This window comes from Protopterus annectens, chromosome 9.part0 (genome assembly GCF_019279795.1).
Source record: "Protopterus annectens isolate FY-2018-M chromosome 9.part0, PAN1.0, whole genome shotgun sequence".
Classification (NCBI taxonomy): Eukaryota; Metazoa; Chordata; order Ceratodontiformes; family Protopteridae; genus Protopterus; species Protopterus annectens.
The window spans coordinates 997,032,268-997,050,127 of record NC_056743.1 but is presented as its reverse complement, the minus strand read 5'-3'; the positions used below and the strand labels follow the sequence as shown (position 1 = coordinate 997,050,127).

The window sequence follows — 17,860 nt, the reverse complement described above, 5'->3', positions numbered from 1 at the left end:
TGCCCTGAAAATGCCCCCCCTCCCGATCAGGGAGGCATCTGTGGTCACCGTAGCTACTGGAGGAGGAAGAACAAATGGTCTGCCCTGGTGTAATGATGAGGAAACCATCCACCAAACAAGTTGGTTTTTGCATGACTATGTGATCATTATCATGTGAGACATTGGGAGTTGCTGGAAGGACCATTGTGTGAACAGCATCCACTGAAGAATCCTCATGTGAAAACGTGCGAGGGGAACTAGTATGATAGCCACTGCCATGAGACCCAATGTTCTTAGGACGAATCTGGCCTGAATTGTTTTGCATCTTAATAAGACCTGCACCTGTCGTCGAATGTCTAACAATCTGTCTACTGGAAGTCTCGCTGTCATGTCCTTTGTATTTAAGTTTGCGCCTATAAAGGTGATAGATTGACAAGGCGACAATGCAGACTTTTCGAAATTTATTGTGATGCCTAGTTTGGAGCAAGTTTGGATGGTGTAGTCTCTGGCTCGCAGCAGGTGATGCCTGGTGGTTGCAGTAAGGAGCCAGTCGTCCAAATATGGAAACACCTGGAATCCTTGCCGTCTCAGGTGAGCGGTAACTACTGCCAAACATTTGGTGAACACCCTGGGGGCTGTGGTGAGACCAAAGGGCAGAGCTCTGAACTGATAATGACTGGCTCCCAGCCGGAAGCGGACGAATCTTCTGGAGCGTCTGTCCATTTTGATATGGTAGTACACGTCCTGAAGATCTATGGAGCACATCCAATTGTCCTGACCCAGAAAGGGTAAAATGGACTGTAGCGTGACCATCTGGAACTTCGTTCTTTGAACAGACCTGTTTAGTCTGCTGAGATCCAGAATGGGTCTCCAGTCCCCTGTCTTTTTTGGTACCAAAAAGAACCTTGAGTAAATTCCGGATCCTTGCTGGTCTGCTGGGACTGACTGGATGGCTCTTTTTCTTAGCAGTTTTGAAATTTCTTGAACTGCTTGATCCCTTAGATTGGGTGGAACATCTGGAAGGGATTTGTTGGGAATGTATGGAGTGCGAAGGAAGGGGATTTTGTAGCCTTCGGATATGATAGACAGTACCCATTTGTCTTGTGTTATACTTTGCCAGGCTTTTGGGTACAGCGATAATCTTCCCCCAACTGCCTCCAAAGGTGGACAGCCAGGCAGCACTTCAGGGATGCTGGAAGGGCTTGTCAGAGAAAGATTCTCTTTGGCCCTGATTTTGCGGACCCCCTCTGCCCCTAGGGCAGCGTCTATTGTTCCCTCCTCTGCCCCTGGAGGGGAACTCTCCACATGTGTCAGGCATGGCTCCCTGGGGTTTCTGGAACCACATTTTTCCACTCTTCTGACCCCTAGGATACGGTCTTGAAGGAGTGGAAAAACGGACTCCCACAGCAGAGAGAGTCTTGCCTTCCTGTTCACACCTGGTAAGGGTATCTTTTACCTGTGGTCCAAACAGAGCAGAACCATCAAAGGGGGTGTTGGTGAAAGACGCCCTGAAGGGTTCCGCAAAGTTGCATAACCACATCCAAGCATGCCTCCTCAAAGCCACGCCAGTGCCTGCGGCCCTACTCATGCCATCGGCTGCATAAGAGATGTGCCGCATGGAGGAGTTTACTACTGAGTTAAGAGTCGCCAGCTGGGAGGCAACCTTAGCCTGGGCCCCAGCAGCTGATAGATCTTGAAGGGTATCTAGATCCCTTTGAAGGCGGGTAAAGTGGAACAAATAGTTCAGCGACCTCATGGAGAAGGTCGCTGAGGAAAACATCCGCTTCCTATATCTGTCCATTGTCCTAGATTCCTTATTAGGGGGATGGACAGACGAATAGGTTTCAGCCAACTACATTTTTTGGCCGCTGCTACCACCATGGCATCAACGGGAACACCCTTGGTCAGAAATTGCTTGTCTTGTGGGGCAGTAATAAATTTTGTGGGCCTGCGGGGAGTTGGTTCCATTGTGTCTGGAGCTGACCACGCCTTTCGAGTCACCACAGACATCAGTGGATTGAAAGGCGGAGACACCCAGGAGGTGGAGGGTCGGGATCCAAACGCGTCCAGGAATACCGACTCATCCTAGGAAGGGTTAAGGGTAGTCCAGTTCCCCCTCTGCCTAAGAATCTCAAGGATGTCTGAGTAAGAGAAGTCCTCAGAGGGGGATCTCGGGGACCCTTCCGACTCCTCCAAGTCGGTATCTGAAGTGACAGACTCGGGAGTCAACATGCTTCCTCTTGCATTTTCTCTTTCGAGGGGGCTCCTCTGACTGAATGGGGAGGCCTCGGAAGAGGAAGATACACCCAATGGGGTGCCCTGGAGTGCTTGTTCCACACGCTTGGGGTCTGGAGGAGGGGCAGAGGCAGGAGCAGGCAACATAGGGGGAGGAGCCGATGAGGCTGACCATGAGGCTGACTCAGATGCCAGCACACTCCTCATGACCTCGAAGGCGCCTCTTCCCGATATCAGAGAAGGCTCTGGCCCTGAAGAGACTGGAATCCTTCCCGGCACCGAGAGAGACGGCTCCGAAGCCGATGTAGGAGCCGAACTCACCTGTGCCGAAGCTCTGAGAGGGAGAACGGGGTCAGACAAGGGTCCGATGCCACTCGCCCCCTCGGAGCCGAAGAGGGAGTCCCAGCGCCCAGATCCCTCCAAGGACGGCACCATGGAAGAGATCGGAGCCGACGACGGCACTGAAAGGGGAGGTATCGGTGCCGACGGTCCCACAATCCCAGCCTCAGCATGCTCTGGCTCCAGGGATGAGTCGAAGGAGGAACTACTGCAGATACAGGTAGAGCCGAACCCTGATGAAGGGGGCTGGATAGCATTTTAGACAGGGCTGCAATTTTAAAAGCCTGCTCACCACTCTCTCCAAATTATGGTCAGATAGTCTAGACGACCAAGAAGAGTGGGATCGATGACTTCTCTCCGATTGCAGCAAGGGCAACCCCGGAGCCGAATGTATCGACTCTAAGGATGGCGATCTGGAGCGTTTTCGACTCCCTGACGGTTCTGACAGAAGAGTCGTGGCTGACTGGGAGATAGGTACTTCGGCTCCAGTTGGAGTCGAAGTTGGCTTGGAGATAGGTACTTCGGTTCCAGCCAGAACCGAAGTTGAAGCAGATGCCACACCCGACAACGGCTCTGAACTGGGAGCCGGCGGCTTTGATGGCTTGGAAGGTTTCACTGACTGAGCCTTGGCCGGTGATCCTTCAGGTTTAAGCAAACCCCTAAGGATAAGCTTATTCCTATGCTCCTGCAGGACTCTTGGACTAAAGGCGTGACACACCGAACAAGAGTCCTGCAGGTGTAGGGCACCCAACCAATAGACACAAGAAGTGTGACCATCTGTCAGTGATATTTTCTGACAGCATGAGTCACACTTCTTGAATCCAGACACTTTCGTGTCTTTAGACATTCCTGTAAAGGAAAAATCAAATTACAAAGAGTACAAAGGGAAGTAGGTAACTAGAAAAAAAACACACAGTCCACACAAGTTACCACACCCTAACAGCACACACACACTTTATAATATAAGAAAGGCTAAACGGACCTACCAGCTACCACAATTTCTAATGAAAAAAATTTTTACTACCTTAAAAAAGGAAACAAAGATAAGCCTCTAACTGAAACGGCTTACCTTAAAGAGGAAAATGGGAGTGGGGGAGGGAGGGGAAAACTCTCTAAGAAGAAAACGAGTTTTCAAGGGGGGATTAAACACTAACAAATACCTACAATAACTAATTATTCTAACTAATAATATCCAACAACTTCTAAATATATATATCAATAAATTGAAAAAATACGACTTGAGCCAACCTCGTAGCAGAAGCGGCAAATGAGATCTGAGTATCTAGTGCCAGGCATCATGGGATATAGGGGGGGCCTCGAGCCAGTAAGCAGCTCTTGAGCTTTTGAAGATGGCCGAGTCGGAGCCGAGGATCGGCTCCGAACCCAACCAGCAAGAATGAAGGCGAGATAGACAACTTATCAGCAGCCCTTACAGCAGTATGAAAATGCAACTTTAAATGTTAAGGACGTGCAAAAAAAAAAAAAATAATAATAATAATAAATAGCACGATAAACTTGTAGCCCTCCAGCCAATAAAACAACTATATGCAGGAATGTCTAGTGTGTTTCCCAGGATCTACTTCACTTGACCTAAAACACATTTGACTGACAACTCATTTGACCTGACTCACACTTCACCGGCAGCTTACAATGCGGAATTTCAATATACTAAATCTTAAACCATAGACAAGCACATTTAGAACACCAATAACTAACCTTTTTCCGAACTTAAAAAACTACTTACCCTTTTAACGGAAACGGGACAATGTACAACCCCTAACTGTATATACCAACTCCAGGATCGCACTACAGTAGGGAAAGGGCATATACCTTTAACTTGCCTTACAGTACTCTACACACTGCCACTACTGCTGGGAATGCACAAATAATTTGCCAAATTACTTTAGATACTTCCCATAAAAATATAAACAGACAAACCCACATTTAGAAACACTACAACACTACTTTCTACATGACTATCAGAATTCTAACAGTCGCACTGTAAGTAAGTAACGTAAGTTGCAGTAATTCTTTCTATCACAAGCAAGTCACAGGTGAAGGAAAACCCACAACAAGTCTATGTCTTAAATGTTAGTGAAATGGGTCTCTGTCAGTCAAATGGAATTTAGGTCAATTGGGTGTGGGTCAAATGGGTGTCAGTCAAATCAGTTTTAGGTCAAGTGAAGTAGATCCGTTTCCCAGCCTATACAGACTAGGCTACCACTCACTGCCACTAAATGGAAAATCCTGTGTCTTCTTGATGTACAAATCACAGAAAAGAGCTTGCTAGAGTGTAAAAGTATACTACTTTATCCAACAGCTAGCTAGATAATGAATTCAGAGCAAGTAAATCAGTAGAACAGACAATGAAAATAAATATATATTTTTTCAAAATAAGCACAAGGAAAGGCAAATAAATAAGTCAATATATAAACATCAGTGTAGAAAGGGTGGAGCTTATAAAGCTTGATTTACAGCAAGGGTGGGTAGTTTAAAATCACCAAGTTTAAAAAGTAGATCAAGAAATGAGAGGGTGGGTGGGAAAAATAGCCATCAGGGAGTGACCAACAGTGCTTGTAGTTTTTATAGGCCTTGAGTCTTATCAGAAAAGACAGATACATAGAGAATATCTGTGACTTTAAGTATCACTCAATAAACAAATTAACAAATGGAAAACAAAAAGTGAAATGTAATTTAAGTGTCTATGTGCCACATAGAACAAATATCTCAAACTAGCAGTTCAAGAAGATATATTTAAGCAGAACTACATTGTACACTTGGGATCACCCCTTTGTAAATACATACATATAGGAAATACAATGTCCAGAAGTCACTTTTATGTCTAACAGTACCCTGCTACAGTATTTAATTACAATTTTGTGGCAATGTGAGACATGGGGAGAAGCTTTCATACCCAACAGTGTCAGAATTAACCTACAAAGGCAGTGAGACCTTTCTTTTAATTTCCACTTTGTACAACGTCAAGACCTTTAGCACCATAAAATGTGTAGCTCTGAGACTTATAACACAAGGAAAGATAGTGGTATATGCAGGGGTCAGTTGGCAGTTGCACTTCTGATTCACTTTCATGAAGGCACAATGTCACTGAAGGGGTGGGTAATGTGGAATACAAAACCAACTTTCTCTCCCTCAGAGGTATTTTACAGGTTTGCTGAATAGCACTATAATTTTAAAAGAATTACAGTGTACCTACAATTAAAGCTACAACTGTGGTACATCCACCACTCTTGGATCTGATGTTCACTATGCCATGTTTCCAGACCGCATTACTGTAAGCGAATCACAAAACCACTCAGTGCTCCTATTTCATCCAAGAATAAAGCTCTTCTTAGCAGGTCTTTTAAAAAATGAAATATTCTATTCCACTTGGTCCAGCACATATTTTTCAGTTGCATTTTATGCATTGCTCACCAACCCAGAAGATATTTAAATGGCCTGTTTCATTCCTTCCCTCCCCCACATTTTTTGTTCTGTTCCTGTAGGAAGAAAACTGTCTTTCTTTTGTTATCTCATTTACAGTGACAGATGAGAATTTTGTCAGAAATAGAAGACTGATATGCGTTGCAGAATCTGTTTTATAGAAGCTTTTTTTGCAAAGGCAGAACTAACACAAAGTAGAATTGCCTATTGGCTTCATTACAACTTCTTTGGTTTGCTCCTAGCCGTCATTCTTATATTAACCTCACTGCCATTATAAAGCGCATACTTGTATTCCATAGTCAATGTTTTTACAGACTGAATGTGATCATAATGTAGTTTCCATAATGGGCATGGCTCACATAATGCAGTTATGAAACATGTGGGATTCATAAACATTGTATGCAACTGCACAGGTCTGGTACATGGTAAAAACAGACACCAGAGGCCCTCAATTCACAAAACCCTTAAACACATGCAGAACTCTTGGTACACAGTTGTGAATCAGGGGGCCAGTAATGCTATAGTCATGCAGTTTAGTCGGTGGACACAATCCATAAAAACATGTCTACTGGGTACTGACAGTCTCAACCCACAGAAACTGCTGGTTAACAAGTGCAGACTAGCTGCATCACAAAGCACACCATGACACCCAAATGTGCAGAACAGCTAATGTGTTGATCAGCACAACATGATTCACCAACATCTTCTGCTGTCAAGAAAAGTAAATTTCTGCAATTAAAAAAATGAGAAGCTGAACCTAGGTGCTGCACAATATTCATAATAACATACATGCAAAATGTGACATCACAACCTAGCACACACCACACCTTCCGCAATGTCACACCTACCACAGCAACGTCAGCCATCCCAGTGCCAATTAGAAGTGACAAATGACTAAATCCCTTATGAATGACATTCAAAGCAACTGTTCTGCATGCATGACCCATATGTGAAAAACAATTTTGAATTGCTCTTACCTTACACCTACTTCTGTCTACTGTCTGCAATAACTACTTCTTTTCACAAGTAGGTTGTACAATACATTGTGCAGTATTTCTGCCTTTATGTTTGCATGATGTTTTTAGTCTGCACACACCATTTAGGCTGTCTTTATCTTGATAATATACCCTGATAACTGTCCTCCTGTACTGTTCCTGGAAATAGGCACTTGGTTCTCCTGGAAAACCAAAATATAAATTTATTTTGCAATAGGTATGTTAGGGATATCACAAGTACAGATGTGCTGCTTTAATATATTTAACTGATAGTGCTTGATCATTTCACCCTCAGGCAGAAGCCCAGCCATTGTATGAATTCACTACCCACACTGCTATAATGTAGTGACACTTAACTGTTGTGCTGGATGCACTTGCATCCTTATAACAGTGTCTCAGTGGCACCATTAGTAAAGCTACATTCAGCAGCGTTGACGCAATCCTTTCATCCTCAGCTGTGGATCAGGTATGAGGTGCATGCATAATTGTTTACACCAGTACTAGTAACAGGGACTATAGATGCATGATTGGATATTAGCACGTCTCTTCCCTGAATCATGTTAATGTCTGGCCCACATACAGACAATAGCATGTGCAGAGCTTGCATGCCATTGTGTGCAATGTTTATTAATACCCTGACGTTTGTGTGTTTGTGTGTATGTGCCACGTCTGTGAGCAAATGTAACTGCAAATGCTTAATTTTTTCCCCAGATGCTTTATTTTTCAAACATGGAGTTCATTTGCTGACCCTCTTTTCACCACTGCAAAGGGTCCATGTCAAAGTTGTTGCTTGACTTTCCTAATGCAGATGCAGTACTTCATTGCATGATTTAGTGTGTTGCTTGTATTTCGACCCATCCAAGTCCAAAGACAAGGGGGTGAATTAATTAGAAGTGATGGGAGTGCATTATACTTTTATTTGACTTGATGGCTTATATCATGTTTAAGCGTTTGCCTTCCCATTGAAATGGAATATCATCATCCTGTTGAGTAAAGCACATCTTTATGAAGTATAATTCAAAAAGTACACCCCATTGTCCTAAAAGGATGAGGGAAAACCTGAAAAGACACACTGGTGTGATTTCTTTATAAATACAGCTTTGAATCACGAAATTAGAAGCAACTTCTTAACGTTAACATATATAGCAGAAGGTCTTCTTTACAACTTAAGCACACCATTCTCGCCCTCCTTCCTTTTGACTGATTTTCTAACAGCACACTTCTGAATTTAGATCCCTGGTTGAAGGAGTTAGACTATACACTTTCTTTGCAATATCACTTGTTTTTACTATACAGTCACACCATATGCTATTTTTAAACATATCAGGCAGGTACTCTAATTGCAGCATGTGTCCATTAATAAAGACAAGACAAAGAAAGTTAGATGCAGGGAATGTTTTTATTCATACCCCCTGTATACATGGAATGGATGTTTTTTCAGCACTGAAGCATAACTTACTCAACATACAGAAAAGCATAGTATCAGATATGCATACAGTGCCAAATTAAAAAAAGAAGAGACCAGAATTTACTGAAGTATAGGATCATTTCAAAAAGTGTTTGACATCTGTGAAAAAAACTCCAAGTGGAAAGACTTTAATACTCTTCACCCTCTTCTTCCCCTTCACCTTCCACAGAGTCAACACCAACCTCCTCATAATCTTTCTCTAAAGCAGCCATATCCTCACGGGCTTCTGAAAACTCTCCTTCTTCCATACCCTCTCCTACATACCAATGGACAAAAGCACGTTTGGCATACATTAAATCAAACTTGTGGTCCAAACGAGCCCAGGCTTCGGCTATGGCAGTGGTGTTGCTCAACATACACACAGCACGCTGCACCTTAGCCAGATCACCCCCTGGTACCACAGTAGGAGGCTGATAGTTAATACCAACCTTGAAACCAGTTGGGCACCAGTCCACAAACTGGATAGTACGTTTGGTCTTAATGGTGGCAATAGCAGCATTTACATCTTTGGGCACCACATCACCACGGTACAGCAGGCAACAAGCCATGTACTTGCCATGGCGAGGGTCACACTTCACCATCTGATTAGCTGGTTCAAAACAGGCATTTGTAATCTCAGCTACAGAAAGCTGCTCATGATATGCCTTCTCAGCAGAGATAACAGGAGCATATGTGGCAAGAGGGAAGTGGATACGTGGGTAGGGCACCAAGTTTGTTTGGAATTCTGTCAGATCTACATTTAGGGCACCATCAAATCGAAGGGAGGCTGTGATAGAGGACACAATCTGGCCAATTAGCCTGTTCAAGTTGGTGTAGGTTGGACGCTCAATGTCTAGGTTTCTACGACAGATGTCATAAATAGCCTCATTATCTACCATGAAGGCACAGTCTGAGTGCTCTAGAGTGGTGTGTGTGGTCAGGATGGAGTTGTAAGGCTCAACCACAGCTGTGGAAACCTGAGGAGCTGGGTAGATGGAGAATTCCAACTTAGACTTCTTGCCATAATCAACTGATAGACGTTCCATCAACAGAGATGTGAAGCCAGAACCTGTGCCACCACCGAAGCTGTGAAAGACCAAGAATCCTTGTAAGCCTGTACATTGGTCAGCCTAAAAAAAAACAAAAATGAAATGTAAATCACTAACTGTCATGGTCATAGACCTTTATAGTAGAACAGACTGCTTTTAACTATAAACTAGACCCTAAGGTAAAAAATATAACAACTAAAACAGTTTTAATAAGGCAGTAACTGGTATACTTCTTAACAGTGAAAAAACTTAATACTGTTAATCTTAATATGCTCTATATGGATAACTTATTTATTCTTGACTTTTTGCTAACTTAGTAGATGTATTAATCACAACTGAACCTTTCCAAAGACAACCCTGCTAAAAACATATAAGCAATCTTAATATTTGGCATGACTCACAAGACAGGAAACCATAACACATGAAGTAAAGAAATATGGTATATGTCAGGGCACAAGGTACTTGAGTTTATTTTTTTGTGCTCTGTTTATGAAGACAGTACAGCAATGTGCATCATTCAATGTACAGATGAATGGCCACAGTATTGCATTCCTATGCACAACAACACGGGGGTTAGAGAACAAGACCAATCCTGTTTATTTTTACTTTGCAAAAAGATTCTACATTAACACGTCCATCATTCACCTGCCAGGTCATTTACCAACAATATTTCAGAACTGTTTTTCAGTCGTAGAGGGAAAGCCGCTCTCCCCATTCGCCCCTAATCATTATTATCTCCAAGGCTGCAGTACAGAAACATGTGGGCAAAAGGTATGGAAGAAAGCACTTGTCGCAGTGAAAAGAACTGGTGGTTAAAAAATTGTTCTGCTACATTAATCAAGGCTTTATAAAACAGCAAATAACTGATGTAAAATAAAAAAAGATAATGAGAACCAGAAAGTATATAAACAGGAAATATGAACTGCTGAAGTGATCTCTTAGCATGCAGTATGATGGAATATGATAACTACTCATCAAAATACTCTCCTTGTTTTAAGATATTACTTATATGACAATCATTGCTAAATTATGTGTGTACATGCAATTACTGAAATATGACAATTGAGTACAGAGTATGCCTGCGACTACATAATTTGCACATCAACCCAAAATACATAAACAGTACTGAAAAATTGCTTTTACTATCTATATTTGATGGAGTAAATTGTATGCATATTTGCCCATGATACATCACAGACCAGAAAGTATGAAGTGATATTATCCATCCAGAGCATTTCCTTGTTACCTTGGCTGTTCCTACAAATAAACCAACTTAAACAGCAAAAACAATCCAGCAGCATAAATGACTTGCAATGTCAGGAAGCCGTGAGGTTCCACATGGAGTTATTAATATCAGGCAATATAACTGTGACTTGCCTATGAACATTTTAGTCAAAGACACCAGGATGAGTTATGTCTGCCCACTGTATACCACAGACTGGATAACACTAATTAATTTTATGAAGTCTAAACACTTCTTTCTTAGTCTGGTACTACTTACAATTAAAAACAGCTTATGTAACAACAATCTACTAAGGATAAATTATTAATATCATGAAGCTATGAGGAATGATATAAGCATTTAAATTTAAGAGAATAGACTTCATTGTCTAACAAGAAATTTGCTGTTTTACAGAGCTTTACTTGAAAAGCAAATTAAAAAAGTTCAAACAAGTCTATCTATACATCTGACTGTTCATAATTAAAACAGTAAATGAACACACACACACACACACACACACACACACACACACACACACACACACACACACACACACACACACACACACACACACACAATTACCAATGGTACAGTGTAGACATTCTGCTCCTTTACTGCACTATAATTCAAAGAAAACATTAATTTCATTGGTAAGGTATGTGTGTGTGTGTGTGGGGGGGGGGTGCATGATGTGCTCCCCTTACACATGATGAACGTTTTGAGGTAGCATAGCATGTGCAATTTTCAACCTTCCATGAAGCTAAACTAAGTCCATAATGCTCATATCCTGTTCATTCACTCAGTCCCATCTGACATATGGGTCAGAATCCCAAGCTACAATTCTTCCTGGGTGGTCACATCACAGGAGACCTTTTAGAATAGTAGAAACAAAGGAAGCCCTAGGTCTAGAGACGTAGTGCAACTTTTAATTGCTGATAAAGGTATGGATAGTGGACTAAGTAGCAGCATCACAAAAATCACCAATCTAAGAGGATCTAAAGAAGACAGTGAAAGTAGTTATGGCTCTAGTGGAGTATGCCTCATGTTTATTAGATAAGGCTTCTTTTTGGTTAACACAAATAAAGGCAATAGAATCTGACAGCCAGCTAAAAAGGGAGACTTTGGATACCTTATGTCCCAACTTATTAGAGATACAGGAAACAGAGTTGAGCATAGTTCCGCAATTGTACGGTTCTGTGAAAGTAAAAGCTCACCAGTCTGTGTATGTCTGGAGTATGCAAAATGTATTTGTCCTTAACAGTACAATTTGGGAAGAAAATGGGCAGATGAATAGGTTGGAACAGACTGGACTCAGTAGTTACTTTTGGAACAAAGAAAGGATTTGTTCTGATGCACCCTCTGTCTTTATGAAAAAAATTATGTAGGGAGATGAAGATAAGGTCTGCATCTCTGACATTCTCACACTGAAGCAATGGCTACCAAAAACAGTGCCTTCCCAGAGAAGAACCTCAGCTGAGCAGTATAAGATGGCGCGAATAGAGCTTTTATTAGAGCTTCTAGTACCAAACTCAGATCACAGCGATACAGGATCTTTGACAGGAGGTCTAAGGAGGAAGATCCCTTTCAGGAAGACCTTACACAATTTATGTGAGGTTAGAGAATGGTCCACAAACCCAACATGAAAGCTAGAAATAGCACTTCCGTTTACTTCGATAGATCTTGTGAACAGAATCCTTCTGGGAAGCCCTAAATATTTTGACCTCTTCTCTGGAGAGATGATTTCTGGTCATTATCAGAACTGGAGAAACCAAGCAGTTAGCTTAACATTTATATTGTCCTGGTGAGGTTTGCCAGAAGGGTAAGTGACTAGATCCATGATAGAATCCAGAAGTCAGGCAGACTTCAGAAGATAAGATTTCAGAAGATGGAACCAGATATGTCTGGGCCAGAAGAGGGCTATAAGAATGACAGTTGCCTTGTACCTTATTACTTTTTGAATGAATTAGGAAATTGATAAGAGAAGGGGATAGGTGTAAAGTAGCCCTGAGGCCATTGCTGAGACACAGCATCCCTTGGTGACTGTCCCAGAGGGGGAAATTAAGGCAAAGAACCTGCTTGGTTTTCTGGGGAGAGGTGAACAGATCTCAGCAAGGGGTGCTCCAGTGATGAAAGATCTGGTTTGCCACCACTGGACTGAGGGTCCACTCATGAGGTGTAAGGAGAGACCTGCTGAGCCTATTTACTTGACACTGGCTGACTCCTGGGGTGTGTGTTCAAAAAGAATGAATGGAGGCCATAGCCCACTGCCATACTTTCACTGCTTTCCAACAAAGTGGATCCTCCCTGTTTGCTGATATAACAAACTACAGTCATTGTCTTTTTGGTTGGAAATCGCACTCTGGGGAAGGTGGTCCTTAAGTTCCTGTAACACAAGGATGACAGCCCTCAACTCAAGTATATTTATGTGAAGGGTAGTGTCTAGGTCCGACCACTAACCTTGAACTAACCACCCTTCATAATGGCTCCCCCACCACAAGGAGGCCACATCAGTGGTCATTGTAGCCACCAGAGCAGGAGTTACACATGGTTTTCCTGCAGATACCAGAGGAGATTTGAGCCACCATCTCAGATGGGACCTGCAAGAATCCATTATGAGAATAATCTTGGAAAGAGGATGAAGACATTGGCACCCTGAGGTTGTAATAGACTTTGTAGGATTCTTACGTAAAAGCGACAAAAGTGAAGCAACAGAAACGATGAAGCCATGAGACCCACTGCCTTCAACACCACAACTGCAGGAGGGGTGGGACTGAGAAAGGAGGTGGGAGATTGGCATAATGGTTAAGGTGTTTACCTTGCAAACACGCGACAAAAGTGAAGCAACAGAAACGATGAAGCCATGAGACCCACTGCCTTCAACACCACAACTGCAGGAGGGGTGGGACTGAGAAAGGAGGTGTGAGATTGGCATAATGGTTAAGGTGTTTACCTTGCAAACACAAGGTGCAGGGTTTGATTCTTACATGGGGTAATTGGCTAGGCTTAAAATGGCCCACAACGGCAATTAGCCTAGTACTAAGCTATGAACCTAGGACTGTATCCTCGCCTTCAGTGAATGTATTCTTTCTTGTGTAAGAGATTATGCATGGAGTAGTACCAATCTGCACCCTATGAACATGGTAGTCTGGGAAGGAATCATGTTTGATTTCTGAAGGTTGATCAATATCCTTAAGAAGAACCAGAGGTTAAGAAGGTAATCCTTGGCTTAAATCAGAGACTCTATCAAGGGGGCAGCAAGGAGCTAATTTCATCTTCAGAAATATCTTGAATTCTAGGAGTCGTAGATGGGCAGCCAAGAAATCCATTTAGTGAACATCCAATGGCAGGATTCTGAAGGCAAGTCAAACATCTGGCATTTATACTTTGGGAACAAGTGTAAACAAGGCCCTTTTTTAGTTCCTGCTAGACATTCTTTGTGGGGCCTTGAACTTTATTCCAATGGCAGATACCATCTTACCATCCTGCTCGCACTTTTGCATCTTTTCTTTCATAGATGGTTCCAACAGAGATGAACCATCATATGGGGCATTCGTGAAAGTCACCTTGAAGTTGTCTGCAAAGTCGCACAGGAGCAGCAAACTGTGACATCTAATGGCAATGCCTGAACTAGCTGCCCTAGCTGTTCCAGCCACCATTTTGTGCAAAGACGCATAAAGAAGTTACAGATGTTCAACATAGCAGAAATGACTGTATCCAGTTGCTTACTAATATTGGCTGTCAGTGGATTCCTCGGAGCAGACAGGGCATGTTAAGCCAAATCCCTCTGGAATCTTTTCATATGGGTGGGAATAGTTCAGGGCCCACAAAGCAAAACTGCCTGAAGTGTACACCCATGTCCCTAAACTATCCATCTCCCTGGACTCTTTATCAGGTGGGTGGATGGAATAAGATTCTTTCAAGATTTCTCTCTTCACAGATGACACAATGATAGAGTCCACCATTAGAGATTTAACCCAAAACTGTCAGTCTTTGGGAGACCTGAGTACCCTGTCGGCTTTCTCCTGGGGACTGTCTCAGAACTGTCTGATTCCTGCCACGACCTCAGAGCTGCCAGATCTATAAGCTTGCCTGCCAGAGGAGCCATCCAGAATGAAGATGGTGCCAAACTGTAAGCTAAGATGACAGCAGTCTCCATCCTGAGTGGGGTGGGGGGAGGGCTATGGGTCAAACTCCCTTCTGGTGCACAAACTCCAGGATATTGCAAAATGAGGTATCTTCCAGAGGGAGTAGTGGGAAAGCCTCTTGATCCTTCAAATGAGAATCTGAGATGGGAGACTCCGGTGGGAAGCCTAGGTGCTTCCTTTTGCATGTCTTCTTTTGGTATATCGGGGGTGGCTTCATCTGACTCCTCAGAAAACTGAAGCTGTTGCTGAGCAGAGGGTCCAAGACTCATTATTCGGCACCTGAAGAGAAAGTGGTGGCAAGATGGGAAAGGAATCCCTGGGTGGATCTGATTTTGGGGCTGACTGTGCATTCTAGCTGGGGAAACAATCATCCTCCCCACCTGAAAAGCCAATCTTGGAATGTAGCAATTTTTCCTCAGGCCTCCACCGAAAAGGGATTTTATGACCAGTTGGACCTTCCTAATAAACAAAATATTTATGTATAAAACTCAGTGAAGGCACATGCCTCCAAAACAGATCAGTGAGAAATATTTCAGCACTCAGTAATAACACAAGATGTTCTTACCTTCTCTGATCCTTTCACTAGTACAGTTTTCCCCAAGAGTACTGATTGCTCACTTAAGACTATGTTAATATAGTGCTTAGTGGCACTACTTAATTTTATACCAAAATATTCAGATTAGATGTTGGTTTAAGCTTTCTTCATTTCTTGGCAAGGAACTTTACTTCACTTGAAAAGGATATTTGTAGCTGTGGACTGAGGATTTTATAAGACAAAACAATCCAACAGCATGAACTTTTCAGTAAAACAAAGCCTGTCACTACAAACAGTAACACATCTGGAGGTATACAGGGGAAGGAGTGAGGGAGGGTAACCTGCTGAAAAACTACTGTCTTGGAGATGAATTGTTAAGGTGAGTGGCTCACTTAATTATAATGTAATTCTTTAAAGTTAGTTTCTTACTCGTATATCTCTTCCTTTTTGTAAAATGATTGCTAACTGCAGTAAAGTACAAGGAACTTAGAGGAAGCTGCTACAGGCTAAGTCCAATGAATCTAATGATTTAAAATTCTGTATCACATGCAGTTTCCTACTCATGCTAAACATATGATGTGAAGTTGTTCAATCTCTCCGTTTATTCTTACACATGGGTTCAGAGCAGAGGCATCGGCTCCGAGTCGGCCGCTTTACTAGCTAAAGATCTCAGAATAGCTCGAGGCCAGGCCCCTATCCCATGATACTCTCCATCCTACCCCAGATCTAGTTTGCCACTGCAATTGATCGCAAGGTCTATGGAGAGCTTGGGTCAGTAGAATTTATTTCTTTATCTTTGACCTATTTTTTGGAAGTGTTTATCTAAAAAGTTTGATATTTAGCTTAGTGTACAGTTTTTAAAAGATTTTAGGCAGTTAGCCTCTATTTTCGTTAGTGTATAACTCCACGTTATTTACAGAGTGGTTTGCTCTAGGCCTTTGGCTGTTTTTTCATTTGTTAATTCTGCTGACAGTTAAAATTACAGAGTGGTTTGCTCTAGGCCTTTGGCCGTTTTTCATTATCAATACAGTTTGCATTTAAAATTACTGTTCTTTCCTTGTTTTTACTACACTATCCCTTTGAAATTCAATTAGTAGTAGTTAGTGTGTGTGCTATCATTGTTATATAATATATATATATATATATATATATATATATATATATATATATATATAGTGTGAAGTACTGAACTCTTATCCCTGGTTGTGCAGGGACTTTATATCTTTGTTTGTTTTGTGCAGATTACTGTTGTTTTTGTGCACTTGTTCTGATCGAAGTTGATCAGGGCTCTGACAACGTCTGTTGTTTCATAATATGGCAGATCAGAATGAAAAACAGAGGTCTGGCTTCAAGAAGTGCAATTGTGGGAAGAAGATGTCCATTACTGATGGGCATGTTAATTGTGTTTATTGTTTGGGGCCTGTACACCTCCAAGAAGATTGATCTGCCACTCCAGCAGTAGGGTCTTATTAGAATGGCGAAAGAAGTTGGTAGATATAGGCTTGTTGAAGCCTGACTTTCAAGATTCACTGGATAAGGCTGACCAGACCTCCAAGTCCTCGAAGGGGTCAAAGTCCTCGAAGGTGTCCCTGGAGCCCAGGTCATCGGCTCCTAGTTCTTCTGTGACAGCGCGGTCGCCGGCTCCACAGTCCTCGGAGCCATGCACCGAACAGATGCCTTGGAGCTGGTCCCCAGTCTTGCACCTGTCTCCGAGACTGATGTCTCCAACCCTTCGATACGTGGCGTCTTCAGTTTCTTCGACCTGTTCGTTGAGCACCCTTTCCGATGTTGATGTGGACTAGATGGTGCAGAGGCTTTTAGAGAACCGGGCATTGGCTAAATTACTATCGGCTTCATCCTAATTGGGTTCAAAGCCTAAAACTGTCCCACTGGCTGTGACTACTCCTCCAAGCCGAGCAGGTCCTTCGGAGCTGGAGGAGGAGGATCTAATGATTGCGGAGCCTTCGGAGCAGAGGTCTGTCCTAGTGCCTTTGGCTCCTTCAACCCTGACTTCTTTGGTTCTGCTGGAAGAGTCTCAGAGCCAACACTCTCTCATCGGCTCCGGGGGAGAGTCGAACCAATGCATCGGTTCTGACCCTTCCTCTCGGGGCTTCGGCGCAGATGAGCTCAGCTCCGTCCTCTGGTTCGGTGCCCGCTGTCTCAATGCCAGGGAGGCTGCCATCTTCCTCGGAACCGGCGGCTTCCTCAGGTCGAAGCAGCAGTGCCTTCGATGCCATGAGGAGGGTTATGTTGTTTAAGACACACACATCATCAGGTCCCTTCTCTTCCTCCCCTAAAGTGCCGAGTTCTGTCTCTACATCTCAAGTTCCTGTCAAGCAAAATTCCTTTGTCCTGTCCAAATAGTATCTCAACCTTCCACCTCCTGGGTGACTCCGCCCTTAGACGAACTAATGGATTTGGTCGCTCTAAGGGCGTGGGAGTCTCCTGATTCAATGGAACTGGTCCCTCGGAG

The 17,860-nt window shown here is 42.9% G+C and overlaps 1 protein-coding gene across 1 annotated transcript in view; it reads right to left on the bottom strand.

Moving 5' to 3' along the window:
- Nucleotides 1-8,369: 8,369 nt before the first annotated feature.
- Nucleotides 8,370-17,860, bottom strand: part of TUBA1A (tubulin alpha 1a) — a 51,452-nt gene continuing 41,961 nt past the window's right edge. Inside the window, exon 4 of the mRNA XM_044083777.1 lies at nucleotides 8,370-9,566. Coding sequence (XP_043939712.1) covers nucleotides 8,586-9,566 — 981 coding nt within the window. The 3' untranslated portion in view covers nucleotides 8,370-8,585. The remainder of the gene's footprint in view (nucleotides 9,567-17,860) is intronic.